Source organism: Anabrus simplex, chromosome 2 (genome assembly GCF_040414725.1).
Source record: "Anabrus simplex isolate iqAnaSimp1 chromosome 2, ASM4041472v1, whole genome shotgun sequence".
Taxonomy (NCBI): Eukaryota; Metazoa; Arthropoda; class Insecta; order Orthoptera; family Tettigoniidae; genus Anabrus; species Anabrus simplex.
The window spans coordinates 1,176,191,751-1,176,212,669 of NC_090266.1; the positions used below are offsets into that span (position 1 = coordinate 1,176,191,751).

Consider the following 20,919-nt stretch of genomic DNA (forward strand, 5'->3'; position numbering starts at 1 on the left):
CAGCCAGTGTAGCTCAGTAAGCTTACGATGGACGGTTGAGTTGTAAATTATTTGGTCATAGGCACGAGATTATTTCTTAATATTGTGACGGTCAACGTATTTTGGTTACCATAATTGGAATATGCATTTATTGTGTGTGTGTTCGTACCAAATACGTTTATTATTTTAATTCCTTCGGATCTGAAAACTAAATTATGTTGTTGTTATTATTATTATCGTTGCGTCGTTGTTGTTAATTGTAATAATTAGGGCAAGACATTTAATGACCAAAAAAAGCAAGAAAATGCAAAATATAAAATGCATTTATGACCTAAAATGGTCAAAAAATGACACAAAATTTGAAAAAAATGACCAATAAATTAATCGTAAGTCACTTATTTATTCATCCTTTAAGAAACAATTAGCTGATTTGAGAGAGAATTTTAATGGATGACAATGCATTAAGTTTAAATTAGTTTTGTTACTAACAAGGTAAATACCACTTTGTACCCCTGGTGAAAAGAATGAAATATTTTAGAACTGGCATATTCTTCAAATACTCTCCTAGCAAATAGGTGTCATTTAATTAACAAAGAATATTTAAGAAAACAAACTTCAGTGGCTGTTTACAATAAATTCGAATTGTAATGCACAATAAAAACTTTGCGTAGGTTCTCAAATGAAAACGATTGCCTATTGTCTGCAAGTAACGATTTGTACATGGAAAAGCTTCTCTCTACCTCAACTGAAACAATTGGTGCATACTGAAAACAAGCAATCCCGGATTCAATTCACAGTCGGTAAGAGAAAAATTTTCACCCGACAATGCTTTGCCAATAGAACACAAAGTTTTCTACCCACTGTTCTTTTGCAACACCTTATTCAGTTTCATGGATACAACTTCACCCACTTTACCACACACACGATTCAGATCATTCACAACTTTATACACAATTTGCAGCTGCTCCACTAGTGGCACTTGGGATTTTTCTAGAGCACTTATTGCATTAGGAAGGGATCCGAAATTTGTTTTTATGTAGGAAAGTTTACCTGCAATTTCTTTGTCAGCCAAGAGTTCCTCGGCTGTTTTTATTGATCCAGCCTCAGTTTTGTCGAAGGAATCGACCACTTTCTTTACAACTTCAAAATTCTCGCAGTAATAACAACAAGCCTCAATCCACGTTCCCCATCTAGTCAAAACAGGTGAAAAGGGCAAGGGAATTTCAAGAACTTCTGTTTTGAATGCTAGAACTCTAGATGCACCCAATTAACTTGTCAACTTCAGGAAAATTATGTCGTACCTCTTCCGCGGTCCGATGTAACGCATGGGCTAGGCATGTGACATGCACCATTTGCGAGAAGAGCGCTTGTAACGAATTTGCAGCCTTTACCATGTAGGGTGCTGCATCTGTTATTAAAAGCAGCACATTGTCATTCCGAATGCAATCGGGCCACAATAGCCTCAAAGACGTCAAACAGTTTGCTAATTATTGACCAGTTAGCTTTGTCCAATTGCTTACAATGTAGTAGAAATGGTTCTCCAGCATTCCCTGCTTCCAGGACGCCTACAATAACGTTAGTTATATATCGTCCCATACTGTCTGTTGTTTCATCTATGCATACCCATATGTTTCCGTCTCCTACCCTTATTCTTATTTCTTGTAACGTTTTGTCATAGCATCTTCCAACGTAGGTTCTTCTTAATGTTCTGGAATCTGGTACAGATTTTCCAGTCTCCTCTTCTAAGAATGTACGCAGCTTTGGATGGTTTAATTTGTTCAGTGGAATATCGGCGCATAAAAATGCTGTACACAGTTTCTCACAAAATGGAGAAAATGTTGAAGATTCACCCAGTAGTGTCTGGTGTAAGCCACGGTTTCTTTTATCTTCAAGTCGCTGCACACCACGTTTATGTTTTTCTCGCGACACATGTTGTTCAACTGTAAACTTCTTTTCTGCTGAAACTCGCACATCACACACTTTGCAAAATAATATTTTCCCATCAGTGGAAAATATATTTTCTCCATATTGTGTAACAAATTGTTTTAATTTAACAATTGTACTTCCTTTAACTTTGGGCATCTTACAGTACTTGTCAACAAAGAATTCACTCGACTCTCAGCACGCGGGCGACTGACTTCCCTCGTATCTAGCTGAAGATAAGGAGCAATGCCCAGCTTGGGCGAGTCCATTATGCGTCTTACATATAGGGGAAGCAGGTACTGCTTATAGTATGTTTTCTTGGAAGAGCAATCGAGTTGAAAATACTCTTTCCTTAAAAACTAGTGGCAGCAGGGTATGTTACAAGTCAACGTTCTTTCTTGAGCAAGTTATTTGTCTAAGTTAAACATAATAGACAAGTATTGTAGACATAAATAATATTAATTAAATATCCAAATATAACGAAATATAACACTTCCCAGAAAACAATTAAAAATGCCAAAAATGACCATAAATTGCTCCAAAAATGACCTATCTCTTGTAAACGGCAAAAAATGAAAAAAATGCCCTAACAAATTGCCCTTATTTAATCAGTCAATTCATGAAACACATGCACATATACTCAAGCTATATTTTGGCCTTCATAAAAAAGATGCAAAATCATCAAATGCCTTGGCCTAGTAACAATATACAACCGTGTACTACGAAATAAACTTGTAACTTCCCTTATCAGGAAACGTGGGGCCCATTTCTCGTTATTGCGTGGGGGGGGGGGGAGGGGGGGCGAGCTTCTTAGCGCCGCTACTGCAGGACTGGAATTGTTTCGATGTTTTACACAAGAGAACAAAACGCTGATCTTGACATTTACACAAAGCACAAAAAAGTTCCAGAGCTAGTTTCACGCAAGGAACTTAGTGTTACTCTTTCAGTAACATTGATATCTCACTACATGGAGGTACACAGTCTCAAATAATCTACGAGTATTGCGATGGGAGAAATTATACAGGTGTTCCTGGAGTGGTCTTGTTAGTGGTAAAACATCGAAGGAAACATCCGTAAAGAATAACTGATTCTAGTAAAACAAGCACCAGCTCAACGATTGCAGTATCAGCTGATGGCCGCGTTCTTCTCCCATTATATTCTGTACCTGGCTAAGCATATGTATGTATTCAGGAAGGACTGAAGGTGGAATAATTGGAGCTGCCTACAACAAGAATGCAAGGGATGGTTTGATGCTGACATCTTCTAAGACTGATTTTCTACCATTGTTAAGCTATACTGCGGGAAGTTGGAAGGCCCAAAATTGCTAATTAGGGTCGAACTTTCAAGTCACTTAACTTTAAAAGTGATCATCAAGTTTGTGAGACTAACGATATTCGCTTTGTTCTTTTTTCCATTCAAATCTACGCACGTACGCCAGTTTCTGGAGGTGACACACTTTCGCCCTTTAAAGACAGCATGATGAAAAATTCTGGATGACTGGAAGACGAAGAACAGAGGACCGCTTCTTAAAACTGAATATTAAAGAATGTTGAAAAATACTCTTGCGGCAAATGGATCTTCATCAGCAGCAGAGGAGGCCAAAGCAGGTTTTCAGACTTGTGGAATTGTTCCATTCAATATAAAGGATATCCTAGAAAACTCCAAAAAATATGCAAAGATTATGTAAAAGGAATTGAGCAATCATGGACAGATTCACTAATAGAACACCTCCAGAAAGCACGGTCTTGTGAACATCTCGCGGCTGTCGCAGTGCAGCAAAACATATGAACATTAAACTTATCGGGAAAGAAGAAGTTGATGAACTACATTCTAGCTATTAGTATGGCAAAAGAAAATTGAAGCTGATGAGCCTGAAAAACGTGAAATCCGTAGTAAACCATATGCTGGTTTTATTCACTACAAACTAGAGGGATAGGTTATTTCTTACTTTCTTAATCTGCTTACCCTCCAGGGTTGGCTTTTCACTCGGACTCAGCGAGGGATTCCACGTCTATCGCCTCAAGGGCAGAGTCCTGGACCGTGAGACATTGGGTCTGGGGATACAACTGGGGTGGATGACCAGTACCTCGCCCAGGCGGCCTCACCTGCTATGCTGAACAGGGGCCTTGCGGGGGGGGGGGATAATGGGAAGATTGGAAGGGATAGACAAGGAAGAGGGAAGGAACCAGCCGTGGCCTTAAGTTAGGTACCATCCTGGCATTTGCCTGGAGGAAAAGTGGGAAACCACGGAAAACCACTTCCAGGATGGCTGAGATGGGAATCGAACCCACCTCTACTCAGTTGACCTCCCGAGGCTGAGTGGACCCCGTTCCAGTCCTCGTACCACTTTTCAAATTTCGTGACAGAGCCGGGAATCGAACCCGGAGCCTCCGGGCGTGGCAGCTAATCACACTAACCACTACACCACAGAGGCGGATGGGATAGGTTATTTGTGGGAAAAATTCTGGAGAAAGAGGAGAACAATGCTGCTGAGTGGGACTGGCGGAGGGGCACTACTTTTTTTTCACAAATTCACATTCCTACTCAACACACACAAGTAAACAAATGCATACCCGAATACACATTATACAATGTTAAATACTTGATCATTAGTCACTTACTTCACTGTCGTCTTCATTTTAAGAGAAATGGAATGAAATGTTGGTGTCCATTCGAAGAAGACCGGGCGATTTAGCCGTGTGATTAGGGGCCCGCAGCTGTGAGCTTGCATCCGGGAGATAGTGGGTTCAAACCCCACTGTCGGCAGCCATGAAGATGGTTTTCCGTGGTTTCCCCATTTTCACACCAGGCAAATGCTGGGACTGTACCTTAATTTTTTTTTTTGCTAGTTGCTTTACGTCGCACCGACACAGATAGGTCTTACGGCGACGATGGGACAGGGAAGGGCTAGGAGTGGGAAGGAAGCGGCCGTGGCCTTAATTAAGGTACAGCCCCAGCATTTGCCTCGTGTGAAAATGGGAAACCACGGAAAACCATTTTCAGGGCTGCCGACAGTGGGGTTCGAACCTACTATCTCCCGAATACTGGATACTGGCCGCACTTAAGCGACTGCAGCTATCGAGTTCGGTGTGTACCTTAATTAAGGCCACGGTCGCTTCCTTCCCAGTCCTAGCTCTTTTCTATCCCATCGTCGCCATAAGACCTGTCTGTGTCGGTGCGATGTAAAGCAAAATAGCAACAACAACAACAGTCGAAGAAGGTGGCGATCCAGATTCTCACTCATTCAAATATCTTGAACTGTTCAAATATATCTACTGTCACTGAAGTCTATCTGAAATACGTTCACAGCGCTATACACATTATCGAACGAACTACCTGGGATAGCCAGGTAATAAGTAAGTCTGTCTGAAATACGTTCACAGCGCTATACACATTATCGAACGAACTACCTGGGATAGCCAGGTAATAAGTAAGTCTATCTGAAATACGTTCACAGCGCTATACACATTATCGAACGAACTACCTGGGATAGCCAGGTAATAAGTAAGTCTATCTGAAATACGTTCACAGCGCTATATGCATTACCGAACGAACTACCTGAGATAGCCAGGTAATCCGTAAGTCCATTCAAATTACTTTACCTACTGATAGGCTTACTACCGAGTCTATTGCCTGAACCAGGACGACTGAAGTACAGTCTACCGAGCTCGATGGCTTCAGTCGCTTAAGTGCGGCCAGTATCCAGTATTCGGATGATAGCGGATTCGAACCCGACTGTCGGTAGCTCTGAAGATGTTTTTCCGTGGTTTTCCATTTTCACACCAGGCAAATGCTGGGGCTGTGCCTTAATTAAGACCACGGCCGCTTCCTTGCAACTCTAAGCTATATCCTCTCCCATCGTCGCCATAAGATATATCTGTGCCGGTGCGACGTAAAGCAATTGTAAAATGAAAAAAAAGGGAAGTACAGTCTACTCGCCCTGGCCAAACAAACGAAGAATACGGTAGGGCTTGTGCATTGCTCGACGTTGGCGGTGTTATTCCTTTACTAAAACGCGAATTCCATTCTTCCATACCGTAAATCCACGAACTTGCAAATTACTTTATCGTCAAAGTCGGGCAGATCATAAATGAGGTCTTTCACAAAATAAATCATTGCCAGACCAGAGAGTCGATCTTCGGTTATTGTATTGCGTAGAAATGTCTTAATACGAGCCAGTGTCGAGAAACAGCGCTCTGCTTCGACTGTGGCCATGGGTGTTGTCACAATTACGAAGGTCGATCAAATATAAACATGATATTTATTCCTGAATATCAACAGTTGGCAGGACTGGACCCGCGCTTCTGCTGTGCTTAGATGGGACTGTTAGGAGTGGGGAGAGCATGCTCTTAGATATTTCCCGCCGTTTCGTCAGTAATGATGTCGGAACGACAGATGCGTCCCTCCACTGCGCTACGCATAATTATAAAGTTTCTTGCTCGTGAAGGAGTTACAGCAGCAGAAATTTGCCAGAGATTGACTGCACAGATCGGTGATCAAACATTGTCAAGGACCCGTGTATTTGCCTGGCATAACAAGTTCAAGGAAGGACGAGAACGTGTGGAAAATGAGCAACACGATCGCCGTTCTACGGACCAGTATTACAGACGAAAACATTCGTGCGGTTAAAGATATTATTGACGACGATCGACGGGTGACAGTATTATAAACTGCAGAACAAGTCGGAATCAATTATGGGAGCTGTCAAGCAATCATCACAAACGACCTACAGTTCCATAAAGTGTGTTCCAGGTGGGTTCCCTCGCCTTTTGATCGAAAATCTGAAGTTGAGACGTTTGGAGGTCTATCAGAGGCTTACAGCAAAGTTTGCGGAAGAAGGTGATGCATTTTTGAGTCGGATCTGCACCTGCGACGAAACATGGGTCCACCATTACACTACCGAATCCAAACAAGCCAGTAAGGAGTGGTGGAGGAAAGGGGAGGCAGCACTAGTGAAAGCCAAGACTTGACTCTCGGCTGGCAAGGTTCTTGCAACCGTTTTATTCGATCGGCGAGGCATTTTGCTGATTGATTTTTTGCATGAACGACGCACAATCAATGCTGCTTACTACTACGAGCTGTTAAACAAGGCGAGGGTTGCCTATCAACTGAAAAGACAAGACCAACCGATATGACAGGTCATCCTCCTCCACGACAATGCACGGCCCCATACTGCAGCTCTGACTGTCTGCAAGCTACAAGAAATGCATTGGACTACACTTGATCATTCTCCTTACAGCCCGGACTTATCGCCCTACGATTTCTGTTTGTTCGGACCGCTTAAAGAAGCTCTAGGAGGGCAACGATTTGAAGATAACGAGAGTGCGCAACTAGCTGGTGACATGACCCTGTTCTTTTCACGATGAGGGCATCGAAAAGCTGATCATACGCTGGAAAAAAATGATTTCCAAATCAGGAAACTATGTGGAAAAATAAATTGTAATTGCCTCGTGTTTTTCAATAAATGAATTCAAATAAAAAATAATATCCCATTTATATTTGATCCCCCCCTCATATAATGAGAAGCTTTGGAGTTTCTTTGAACGTTGATTTGAGAGTATTTTCTAAAATAAAACGAGGATTGGTAGAGCTCCTAGACTTGCCTGAAATCTGTCTGTTCACAAATCACTTCTAATTCTGTCTTTAGCCTTTCTTCTTTGTGCAACATTGGATGATATAACAGTAGAATTTAATACATATTCTGTACAGTTAGTAGAATTCTTTAAAAATGAATCGGAGTACGATGTTGTTGTACAGTAGTTTTAATGCACCAAGTAAATGCAAACCTACCATGCACCTCGTTCATTACAACGTCACAGACTTCTTTCACTGCAATGGTCCTTATGTCGCTGACTCTACGTCTTTTATCGGAATTATTGTAGTCTGTGAGATCACATGCAATTTTATCTGTTGCTTCACGTTGTTGTGTTACGCACTTTGCGAAGTCAGAAATAGCCTTTTTTACTTGGACTGAATGCTGGGGCTGTACCTTAATTAAGGCCACGGCCGCTTCCTTCCCACTCCTAGCCCTTTCCTGTCCCATTGTCGCCATAAGACCTATCTGTGTCGGTGCGACGTAAAGCAATTAGCAAACTTTTACTTGGACTGAATCATTTTCGTGTTTTTTAACTGCTTGTACAGCATGTCAACATAAAAAACAGACAACCAGAACATGATTACTGTGTCCTAAAGAGCACGGCGCAGTCCACTGACTTCATTTACGCTAACAGACATTTTACCTTCTTCTATTCTACGAAACCACTCAATCAGTTTCTCTCTGTTCTCGTAAACTACATTCGCCGTACGTACGAACGTTGTAGTTCCAGCGAATAGTGACTGTCCGAGGGAGTCCTCGTCTTCATTATCTCATTCAAGAGGTCACTTCTGTGAGACAAGTTGGGAATAATGGGGTTGTGGACAGACTACAAACGATAATTTGACTTGGAGACTGTATGAACAAGCCTTCTGCATTGTCCAATTTATTTGGTGTCTATAGCAATGAATGAAATGCGGATTAGGATAGTGTACTTCCAATTCCGCATACACACCCTCTGTCCTTCCGCTCATTACGCTGGCTCCATCATAGCTCTGACAAATATATTTATGTGGTGTGTCAGATTAATTTGCTCCAACAGACATTGACTCTATCCATCCGCTGTCCTGTCAGTTGGATTCATGAACCTCCAAATCCTTACATGGACGTGACCCTATAATGCATATTGAAAAGCAAGTGTCGTACCAATTGGCATTTGTTTGAAATATCTGTTGTTTCATCTGTTTCTATTACAACGAATTGGGCTTCCTCATTTTCTGAAGAAATTTGTTCCCTAGACACATTCAACATACAGTCGAGAAACTCGTTCTGAATGGTCTTCTTTTTATTTATTTGTTATTTGCTTTACGTTGCACCTGCACAGATAGGTCTTACGGCAACGATGGGATAGGATAGGCCTAGGAACGGGCAGGAAGCGGCCGTGGTCTTAATTAAGGTACACCCCATGAATGGTTTTCGACGTACCATTAAATACAGAAGCCTTGACCACGTGCCCTTCCATAGCAGCGTCTATTTCAGGTACAAAATTAAGAAGACTTTTGATAATTCCAGGATTTAAGGAATTTTCTGTTTTATCATGACCACGCAGTGCCACTTCAAATACACCACACAATTCTATCTCCCATACTGCATTGGCGATAAGGAGAATCCGGTTGAGTCACCATAGGATATTAACTTTCCCTAGCACAGTTAATTCCATTAATAAATTGATATGGTGGGAGGAACTTTCGTGTTTTTCAAATTTTTTCTTTCAAGTGTTCAAGATCTGTTACTCCGGTTTTCGTCCACGTCATATAATGTCCGCATAACATGCAGGGAAAACAGAAAACGCATTCCTTGAATCACAGGCACACACGCGCTCGTGTTCCGTATAGGCCTACACCCCTGGCTGGAATCTACGCCGATATTCGCGCCTTTTATATTGTCCGACTTATTCTAGTTGTAAATGAGGCGTTCATCTTTTCAGTTAGGGACTTTTGTGAAAAAGGCCTATTTAGAATATCACATAATTCATTATACGAGTGCGTAAACTACAGGTTAATCATACCTTCGAGTACATATGTGATATACCTTATGCGACTCATTATAGGAATTCTAATATATCCGCACAATGCACACGATAGATTTACTTTTAACGACAGCGCACTAAATATTATGAAATAGAACACAGACCAATTTCAATAGCCAGTAGAGCACACTTGCCATACCGCAGACAGACTTGCAACATGAATTTGAAACGGATGCACGACTCGGCTTGATAAGCTAAGCCTTCGCGTATTTTCGGAATCGTAGAGGGCTGGCTTCGGCAATGACCCAATCTCCCATACTGTGCGTGTTAAAAAAAAGGTTAGTTCTACGCAGGCGCAAACGAAAATTACCAATTACGTAAGGAAGAGTTTTAACACTGAAGGGCTCAGGGCCAGCATGACTGGCCAGCGAGAAGCCCGCCAGAGGAAGCGAAGTACGCGTCTGATAAAAACATTGACGCACTAGCTGCATGCAGCGCCTATTATAAAAATTTGAATGTATAATAATTCAAATTTTCAGTACTTGTAAAATCATGCACTAACAACTACTTGGCTGGAGGAGCACGTACCCCTCTGCCCTTTAGAGCGAGCCGCTACGGACAGTTATTGTGAGCCTTGTCAAGAAGTAATATAACAAGAAGGAGGATTGCTTTGTGTTCCGTGATGTCATAGACATGCAAACTATTCCTTTGAAAAATATACTTTCCAATGTGAAATTTATAGACATTAGAAGGAGTCGTTTTATGGTTTCAGGTATCGATCTAGACAATGTTGAATGACTCATTGATGAAATTTCTGGTTAATACCGATTTGGCGTAATCTGAATTACCTGTATTTGAATTACATTATGTAACTTATTAATAAATAGCAATATCTTGGTATTTTACTTCATTTTAGATGTTTTTGCTTGCAGCTAGCTTGTTCTTATTTTTTCTAAATGTCTGTGATGGTCCATTCTCCCATTCGACTGAGGTTAAATGTTTTTGTTGACTATATCGATGATACCGTTTACTCTATTCTATGGGGGTAAAGTGGATCATGTTGTATATTATTTTTAAATGTAACTGCAGCTCTTACATTTTTAAATATAAGGTTATGGCGAGGAACGGAAATATGACTTAATAATTTATATTTTAATACTTATTAAGTTCAAAAAGATCTAGTGGTTCATGTTTGTGGGTTACTGTAGTCACGTCCTAGTTCGTGAACCAAGGGCAACGGCTGAGTGGCCTAGTAAGTGGTCCTGAGAGTCGGGATACCAGTTGCTATGGAATGGGAGTGGGCATCTCGGACATATCCTGAGTCCTGGCGCTCCTTGTGCTCAGGCGGCTAGGACTATACAATCCACCGGTGGTCCATAACCCGTTAGAGGATAGATCCTCACTTGGACTATGTGCAAGTAGGGCAGCATCCTGCTTCATGAATCGACCGAGCTCAGAACATTTTAAGCAAGCCTCGGACCTATGGGAGTAACGGAGTCCCACTCCCATTTGACAGGCGAGGGACTCCTTGGAAACAACTTGGTGAACGAAATGGAATTCGATGGGGAGCTATCAATATTAATGGGGCTTATGGAAGAAAGAAAGTAGAACTGGCTGAGTCAGCAAAGAGGATGCATCTGGATGTGCTAGGAGTAAGTGATATTCGGGTAAGGGGAGATAACGAGGAAGAGATAGGAGATTATAAAGTGTACTTGACAGGTGTTAGAAAGGGAAGGGCAGAGTCTGGGGTAGGGCTCTTTATCAGGAATAGCATTGCACGGAACATAGTTTCTGTTAGGCACGTAAATGAGCGAATGATGTGGGTAGATTTGTCAGTTGGAGGAATTAGGACTAGAATTGTGTCCGTGTATTCACCATGTGAGGGTGCAGAAGAGGATGAAGTTGACAAGTTTTATGAAGCATTGAGTGACATCGTAGTCAGCGTAAACAGCAGGGATAGAATAGTGCTAATGGGCGATTTCAATGCGAGAGTTGGGAATAGAACTGAAGGATACGAAAGGGTGATTGGTAAATGTGGGGAAGATATGGAAGCTAATGGGAATGGGAAGCGTTTGCTGGACTTCTGTGCTAGTATGGGTTTAGCTGTTACGAATACATTCTTCAAGCATAAGGTTATTCACCGCTACACATGGGAGGCTAGGGGTACCAGATCCATAATAGACTATATCTTAACAGACTTCGAATTCAGGAAATCTGTTAGGAATGTACGAGTTTTCCGGGGATTTTTCGATGATACAGACCACTATCTGATCTGTAGTGAACTAAGTATCTCTAGGCCTAAGGTAGAGAAAGTGAAATCTGTCTGCAAACGAATAAGGGTAGAAAATCTCCAGGATGAGGAAATTAGACGGAAGTACATGGATATGATTAGTGAGAAGTTTCGAACAGTAGACATTAAGCAGGTTCAGGATATAGAAAGTGAATGGGTGGCATACAGGGATGCTGTAGTAGAAACAGCCAGGGAATGCCTTGTTACAACTGTGTGTAAAGATGGGAAAAGGCGAACATCTTGGTGGAATGATGAAGTGAGAGCAGCTTGTAAACGTAAAAAGAAGGCTTATAAGAAATGGCTCCAAACAAGGGCCGAGGCAGATAGGGAGTTGTATGTAGATGAAAGAAACAGAGCGAAACAAATAATTGTTGAATCCAAAAAGAAGTCATGGGAAGATTTTGGTAACAACCTGGAAAGGCTAGGTCAAGCAGCAGGGAAACCTTTCTGGACAGTAATAAAGAATCTTAGGAAGGGAGGGAAAAAGGAAATGAACAGTGTCTTGAGTAATTCAGGTGAACTCATAATAGATCCCAGGGAATCACTGGAGAGGTGGAGGGAATATTTTGAACATCTTCTCATTGTAAAAGGAAATCATCCTGGTAGTGTTGTGAACAGCGAAGCTCAAGGGGAGGAGGAAAATGATGTTGGTGAAATTATGCTTGAGGAAGTGGAAAGGATGGTAAATAAACTCCATTGTCATAAGGCAGCAGGAATAGATGAAACTAGACCTGAAATGGTGAAGTATAGTGGGAAGGCAGGATGAAATGGCTTCATAGAGTAGTAAATTTAGCGTGGAGTGTTGGTAAGGTACCTTCAGATTGGGCAAAAGCAGTAATTGCACCTATCTATAAGCAAGGGAATAGGAAGGATTGCAACAACTATCGAGGTATCTCACTGATTAGTATACCAGGCAAAGTATTCACTGGCATCTTGGAAGGGAGGGTGCGATCAGTCGTTGAAAGGAAGTTGGATGAAAACCAGTGTGGTTTCAGACCACAGAGAGGCTGTCAGGATCAGATTTTCAGTATGCGCCAGGTAATTGAAAAATGCTACGAGAAGAATAGGCAGTTGTGCTTATGTTTCGTAGATCTAGAGAAAGCATATGACAGGGTACCGAGGGAAAAGATGTTCGCCATACTGGGGGACTATGGAATTAAAGGCAGATTATTAAAAGCAATCAAAGGCATTTATGTTGACAATTGGGCTTCAGTGAGAATTGATGGCAGAATGAGTTCTTGGTTCAGGGTACTTACAGGGGTTAGACAAGGCTATAATCTTTCACCTTTGCTGTTTGTAGTTTACATGGATCATCTGCTGAAAGGTATAAAATGGCAGGGAGGGATTCAATTAGGTGGAAATGTCGTAAGCAGTCTGGCCTATGCTGACGACTTGGTCTTAATGGCAGATTGTGCCGAAAGCCTACAGTCTAATATCGTGGAACTTGAAAATAGGTGCAATGAGTTTGGTATGAAAATTAGCCTCTCTAAGGCTAAATTGATGTCAGTAGGTAAGAAATTCAACAGAATTGAATGTCAGATTGGTGATACAAAGCTAGAACAGGTCGATAATTTCAAGTATTTAGGTTGTGTGTTCTCCCAGGATGGTAATATTGTCCCCGTGAAAATTGGCGATCTTATGAATATTTTAATAAGTAGAAAGCAAAGATTTTATTGTCTGCTTGAAGCTGCAACACATCACTTGGGAACTTGTGGCGAGCCGTGAACAAGTTTTTTTTGTCGTTCAGAGGGGTGCGATACGTCACCGGCAGGACTGTGTCAAGGTTATAGCTAACCACGTGACTACCTTCGCACGCGCGACTCAGCCTGTTTCTGGAATAGTCTGCGCAAATTAAAGGTGATCATCAGCCAATTACCGTACTCGCTGAAGAACACGCCTCCTTGGGCTAATTAGATATAAAAGGCCTTGCTTCGAGTGAATCGTTCTCTTAATGCTTTATGCTCTTCTCTTTACGCTCTTCTTAATACTTGTTCGCTGCGAGAGACATCACCTCACCGGACCACGTGGAAGGAGAAATTTCAAGACAAGTCGACGCCCGTTCTACCAGAATTTAGTCTGATAATTAGTGAATTCTGTGGAATAAAAACGTCTAGGAGCCAAGTTAAGTGTGACAGTGTAGACGAGCTGTTTATATTCTGCGTGTGCTTGTGCAAAATACTTAATTTTGTCATCTCAGTTACAGCTTGTGACCAGCAATCAACGAAGACGTCTTGGAATTGAAGATCTCAAGATGAAGAATTCCGCAACTACCAACATCATTTCATCGAGGGACATCCATCGCAGAGCCTCCATGGAGCTGTAAAAATGTAAGGCGTCTCTGGTAATTGGAAGAAGGCTGGCCGGAGTATGCTGAAATAACTGACTGTCGACGGGAATTGAACTCTACAAAAACTTGAGTACCTTTTTAATTTAATTTATCTGTCCTATCTTTTGTACAACTAGAGATCTTTCTTCTTAAGTCGTAGATCTATCAGTTTGCTGTAGTTAGAAATGTTTCATTTTCCTACTTCTTAAGGTGTCATGGTAGACTAGGTACGTGTGAATGAGATTTTGGAATCTATTAGAGTAGACATGTAGGTTGTCTTTGACTGACTTCCCATGCTTAAGGAGCTTAAGTTTAATAATCACTGACCACACGATAAATCTACTGTCTTTGTAATATTGAACGTTACCGGACGGAAAATTTGCGTGTACATTTTGAGTGAATAGGGTCGAACCTAGTGTCTTTTAAAATCACTTGTTGTTTTTTATGATGAAGTCATCTAATTTTACGACATTCCAGGAGAATCAGTAGATGTAATAATCACTTAAATAATAATAATATTGATTAAAGATCGGGTAAAACAGAAGTAAACGCTCGTGAGCCATTAAACTACTGTAGAATTCCTAAATGTGAGATAGAATGTGCTCTGTTCATGTAGGGTCTGGAATATGGCCTATCCTGAGGGATATTTGTTGCATAATTGAGTAAATGATGAATTAGTGGTGATATTGATTTATTCTTGTGTATTTGGAACGCAAGATAGATTATAATTAGTGGAGCACGTGTTTGTGAGTGTATTTCACAGGTAGGAAGTAAAAATAATGCGAGTAAGGCTCACGCTTGCGGTAAATTCAACCTGTAGCCCACATGATGGTAGTGCTTATGGATTTTACTAGAATCTTCCATTATAATCTCATGAATTAGATGAACTTGCGCTGGTATGTGAAATGTATTTCTATCAAGTGATACTCGTGACTTCGATCACTAGCCACCATTAATGTAAGAGAATTTCTGTGCACGAATTATTTTTGCGAGACATTACGCGTCCCGACCATCGATAAAAATCATAACTAAAATTGCCAAGTCAGGATTCGTTGTAAATAGTGTACATAAAACGTGTTTCCCTAGTGTGAATGTGTGTGTAAATGTGTATATTTCTCTTGTGCCATGTTATTTCATTTAATTCTGATCTGGTCGCGCACTCGCCGTGACGCGGATCATATTCATCGTTGTGTGTTGCCTTAAGAAATAATTTCATGCCCTTAAGGGAAAGTTTAATTAAATTAAGTCAAGGAAGACTAGGAAGGAATTTAATTTTTTTTTTGCGAGATTTAAAAGGAAAGATCATCTCGTTACTTTGTAAAGGCACTCGATTTGTAACAAAATTTATTTAACTAGCTCACACGTTGGCAATGTAAATTTCTAAAAATCTGAAATACTTTAAGATTAATTTGAACAGAAATGAAATGCAAAGATTAAAGGTAGAAATTTTGTCAGCCACATGATTGCTTTGAAACATTGTGAAAATAAGTCATTAATAATTAATCAAAAATCATTACTTTGAAATGCTAATGATGAACATTAAATAAATGATGCGGTGGAGAATTGGTAAGAACACGATCGTGTTACAATGAAACAGGTTAACTGTATGACAAAATAATGATAATAATAATAATAATAATCGAGATAATAATTAATTAATTTTGAGGATTTTGGAAACAGTTTCTCTTTGCTACTGAAGTTCATGTTAGTGTCATTAACCATTATTAAATATTGTAAATGACTAATTCAGCTGTGTACATTGTAAAGACCACGTGTTGAGGCAACTTTAATTTGGTGAAACTTTGAACACATGGTTATTTAGTTCTTTCAGTTAAATGTTTGGTTTAAAAAAGGCAAGTGGCCTAATTACTTCTTTGGTTTCATTTACAGCACAGTAGAGCTGGAGATATGAACACAAGTCATTCTAGATCGAGGAAGAAACCCGATATTATGAAAGCTCTGTTATGTAAAAAGGAAATATTAGCAAGAATATTTTGTTGTTTAATTGCTTATGTGAATAAATGTCAGAGTGTTGTTTTAATATTTCTTTTTATCCTGCTTGGTCATCAATCCTTACAACCCTTAAATGCCTCTAGAAAGTGATAGCCAACGATCGAACGGTCCACCTCGGGACTCATCGCTCGATGGCTGGGCTTAGCTCGGGAAAAATGGGGGCAATATAGTAAGTGAGATTGAATCAAGGTGCCGTAAAGCTAATGCAGTGAGCTCGCAGCTGCGATCGACTGTATTCTGTAAGAAGGAAGTCAGCTCCCAGACGAAGCTATCTTTACATCGGTCTGTTTTCAGACCAACTTTGCTTTACGGGAGCGAAAGCTGGGTGGACTCAGGATATCTTATTCATAAGTTAGAAGTAACAGACATGAAAGTAGCAAGAATGATTGCTGGTACAAACAGGTGGGAACAATGGCAGGAGGGTACTCGGAATGAGGATATAAAGGCTAATTTAGGAATGAACTCGATGGATGAAGCTGTACGCATAAACCGGCTTCGGTGGTGGGGTCATGTGAGGCGAATGGAGAAGGATAGGTTACCTAGGAGAATAATGGACTCTGCTATGGAGGGTAAGAGAAGTAGAGGTAGACCAAGACGACGATGGTTAGACTCGGTTTCTAACGATTTAAAGATAAGAGGTATAGAACTAAATGAGGCCGCAACACTAGTCGCAAATCGAGGATTTTGGCGACGTTTAGTAAATTCACAGAGGCTTGCAGACTGAACGCTGAAAGGCATAACAGTCTGTAATGATAATGTATGTATGTATGTATGTATGTATGTATGTATGTATGTATGTATGTATGTATGTATGTATGTATGTATGTATGTATGTATTTATTGTCCCCTTCTCCGGGGTCGCTCAGTCGGCGGAGCGAGAGTCCCAAAAGGGTGGACTGTTCGCAGGGCCACTTGCTATTAAGGGACCGACCTTCAGAAAATTTATATTTACAGAGCCATTGGTGACTGGATAGGAGACATAATGTGAAATAAAAATCAAAACAAATAAAATCATTTATTAAAATACGAAAATAAATTTCAGTCTGGACAGTGCACACAAAAAATTACATTTACTCAACATAATTCAACTGATTATGAGTCCTTGGCATGCTTAGCGAATTCATTGGATTCAATTACACCTTCAATGAACTCCCAATCGAAGCCATTCTCTGTAACATTTTCAATCACGTAATTAGTGGTACTGTCGTTATAATTGCAACAAAACAATGTCACACTGAACATGAGATAACCATATTTCATTACTTCCTTAATTTATATGAATTACCCATCGATTAATTCTTACTATAGTACATCTTTGACACAATTTTCTGTCTAATTTATATTGGTATATTTTGAGAAAATTTCTTGAGAAACTATTTTGTCATACTGGTGAGAAATCCTTCCTAAAACATTTTCTCACACCTTTGAGAAATTCTTTACAACTTATTTTTGAGAAATTCCATACAAATTACTTTTGAGAAACGCTTTACAATTTTGAGAAATTCCTTGAGAAATTCTTTGAGAAATTCTTTGGCGTATTTCCCCTCTCTCGCAGATTTCGCTCGACTGTATTTCTTTATAAATCATAATAACGATTTCTAACTGACTAGTATTCTATGGATGGATAGAGCATCACGTAACACCACGCGTAATCAACAACAACAATATCATCATTGACTAATAAATCACATAAAAACACGAAAAGAATAAAGCATTCCTGGAAAGATATGGGTAACTGTCACGTAACAACATAATCACACCAGCAGTTTATAGGCAGATTTATCACATAGTTGAAATTATCATACTTTATTATTATTATTCATTTATTATTATATTCTCCTCTTAAAATTTATTGAAGACCCTTATAGCATGAACCGATCATAATAAGAATTCATCGACTATTGTTGCAAGACGAAATAGGATGACTAAATTAATCTTGAAGAAATAATCATCACCACCATCATCGGAAAGATACGTTAATGAGCCCCAGGAAAGGCTAATAATAAGCAAGTCGTACATTATACAATATCGGTTGTTGAGCGAAGGAAATAAATATTATTAGTCCTTAAATATAATCAAATCACCGTAAATCACTATCATCACTATAATTCATCATAATCACAATGACTGACATGCACCCTAGTGGTTCCATATCGTCAATTTCATCGAAAAATCCATCACAATATCGTTCAATTTTATTCTCAACAACCAGTCAAATACCCGACTTTCATTATTATTATTATGATAATTATTTTTATTTTTCCTACTATGGCTCCTAGGAAACGTCTTCTCGATGAGCTTCTTCTAGTACACTTTAATTACCATCCCTTCTGATATCAAACTTATCACATAAACTAATAGTTCATTAAGCCTTCGATTTATTAGTATTTTACTCCTATACTTAATTCCATCATCCTCCTCGTCATGATTATTATGACCACATTTTATTATTATTATTATTATTATTATTATTATTATTATTATTATTATTATTATTATTATGCTTATTTTAGGTCTTAATCCCCATAATTCCTTTTGAAGATCTTAATTATACATGACTTTGTAAAACTCGCTGGCAACTGGGATTACTTATCAACGAATCAAAAACACAAACATTATTCCAAGAGAATGCAAAGATAGAAAATGTAGAAACCATAAATCAAAGAATGCATGAATACTCTACCATCACCATTTAAGTACAACATTTCAAAAGAACTACATTTCTCTAAGCAAGAATACAATCTACTAGTCCTCTACTGAAAGAGAAGAAATTTTACAATGTTACTTATGGTTCCGATGGAAATCCTTGGCGTCGGGATGCAGCTATGGGCGTCGGCGTCCTCTTCTTCCGCTATGGAGGCTTATAGATGGATAAGTTCATCGCGCTGGCGTGCACACTTTGGCTTAACCCATCTTGACTACGGCTACGTACAGCAGCGTTGAATCACTCCAACAATGTTCCAGAAAATTCCAGAATTTTCCTCTCGTTCGTTGCATGCTGTCGGCTAGTCTTCACAGAGGAAGCTGAAACTAAAATTTTGTATCAGAAAATAGGATTCACACTAGTTGTATACCACTAAATTATTTACGACACTTAACTGGCACAATGATGTACACTCAGGTTCAGTTTTACCCCAAACGTCGAATTCTGAACACATTCACAAGATTACAGTAAGTCTTGAAGCTGACGGAACATTATTACTGGTACTACGTTGTTTTATAGGCCATGTTTCCTCTCGAATATTCCCTTCAGATAGTTCACTTCCTTTATAATTTCCAATGAGACATTCCATAGATTTTTACTGCAACATTCGGCGTAAATGAGCGCACGAACTGTCTGTGGTTTCGCAAGTTCCACCCGGTGAAATGTGCGGCTGTAACAACCTCGCTCTATACTGAATTTGGCTGGCGAAAAGTTGAACTAGCACTCAAATAAAACCGTGGTTGTGCCATACATGAAATGGACAGTTAATGTCACTATCCGCGAACATTCATCTTATCCCTGAAGGTTAAAATTATACGACGTTCTTCCAGAAGACTGTATTACTTAACTTCTTAGAGACTCTTCTGTTCAATTCTCCTTTCGAGACTGTAATGTTCTCTTCAGCTCTTCATTAGAGACTCCTACCACTTCTTTCTAGAAAGATCTTAAGACCTTCTAGCACCTTCCTCGATTTTCATTGGCTGTTGACCTTTTTGTGACGTGATTCGTCCTTCACAACGGCAAGTAGATTTCTCCAAAGTATCTTTCCCCTCTCGGCTGCGGGCTACTAGGTGACGTAATTGCGTGACGTGGCGACCTTCACCGGCTTGTTGACCTAGTTCACACTCGTCCGCAGCGGCACGGCACGGTAACAGCTGATGCATGCTCACTTATAAACCAATGTTCCGTTACAAAATTTACTCCAGCTTCCCCAAATTCAATCAGGCACCATTTAAACGGGTACAGTATGTATGTATGTATGTATGTATGTATGTATGTATGTATGTATGTATGCAAATGATTTGTACATAAAATATTGGGAAAGCAGTCTATACCATTCCGTATGTTATACGGGTAGTTTTAGAAAATTATGTTAATCTTATTTGTTTAGTATGTATATTTAATTGCACTCTTATTTTACAGGATTTACCTGCCACAATCCAAAAGGTTGCGGCATTTTTGGAGAAGCATCTTACCGATGAAGAAGTAGAATTTCTTTCGAACTATCTCGATATAACCAATTTTCGCAGAAATTCTGCAGTCAATTTTGATCTTCTTAAAGATGTTGGAATGCTGATAGAAGGTGAACAGGCATTCATTAGAAAAGGTAACTGAATTTACTAGTGTCATTGTCTTATATGAGTAGAGTAGTGTTTGAATTAACATTCAAGTGAGTAGTTGTTATTCTTGATATTAAAACAGAATATTTTCAGGTCAAACTGGATCTTGGATTGAAGAATTCACCCCAGAATTGCAGGAGAGAGCTGATAAATGGATTGAAGATAATATTAAGAAAACTGATCTCCGATTTCCAACTGAAAAAATCGCAATACCCATGTAGGGAATGGTAGACATTAGGCCAATTAATAGTTCTGTTCGATTGTACATAATGTAGCAATCAAATCAAACATAGACAAAATACTGCAGGTTAATGTGGCAATCAAATCAAACATAGACAAAATACTGCAGGTTCTTAAAAACAATAAACAGAGTTAATAGTGATATCGGTATTCAAGAAATCGATTCTATTCAGTTTCTATCAGTCTTTCCGTTTTGTCACACGAAGAAGCAAGAGGAAATACGCCTTCACTTCCGAGTTTAAAGTGCTTCGTTTATGTTGAGT

The 20,919-nt window shown here is 39.7% G+C and overlaps 1 protein-coding gene across 1 annotated transcript in view; it reads left to right on the forward strand.

Annotated features, from left to right (window-relative positions):
- The window catches only part of St4 (Sulfotransferase 4), a 70,232-nt gene extending 49,595 nt beyond the window's left edge, over positions 1–20,637 (forward strand). The window contains exons 6-7 of the mRNA XM_067140161.2: positions 20,220–20,403; positions 20,510–20,637. Of these exons, the coding sequence (XP_066996262.2) occupies positions 20,220–20,403; positions 20,510–20,637 (312 nt within the window). The remainder of the gene's footprint in view (positions 1–20,219; positions 20,404–20,509) is intronic.
- Positions 20,638–20,919: the final 282 nt, after the last annotated feature.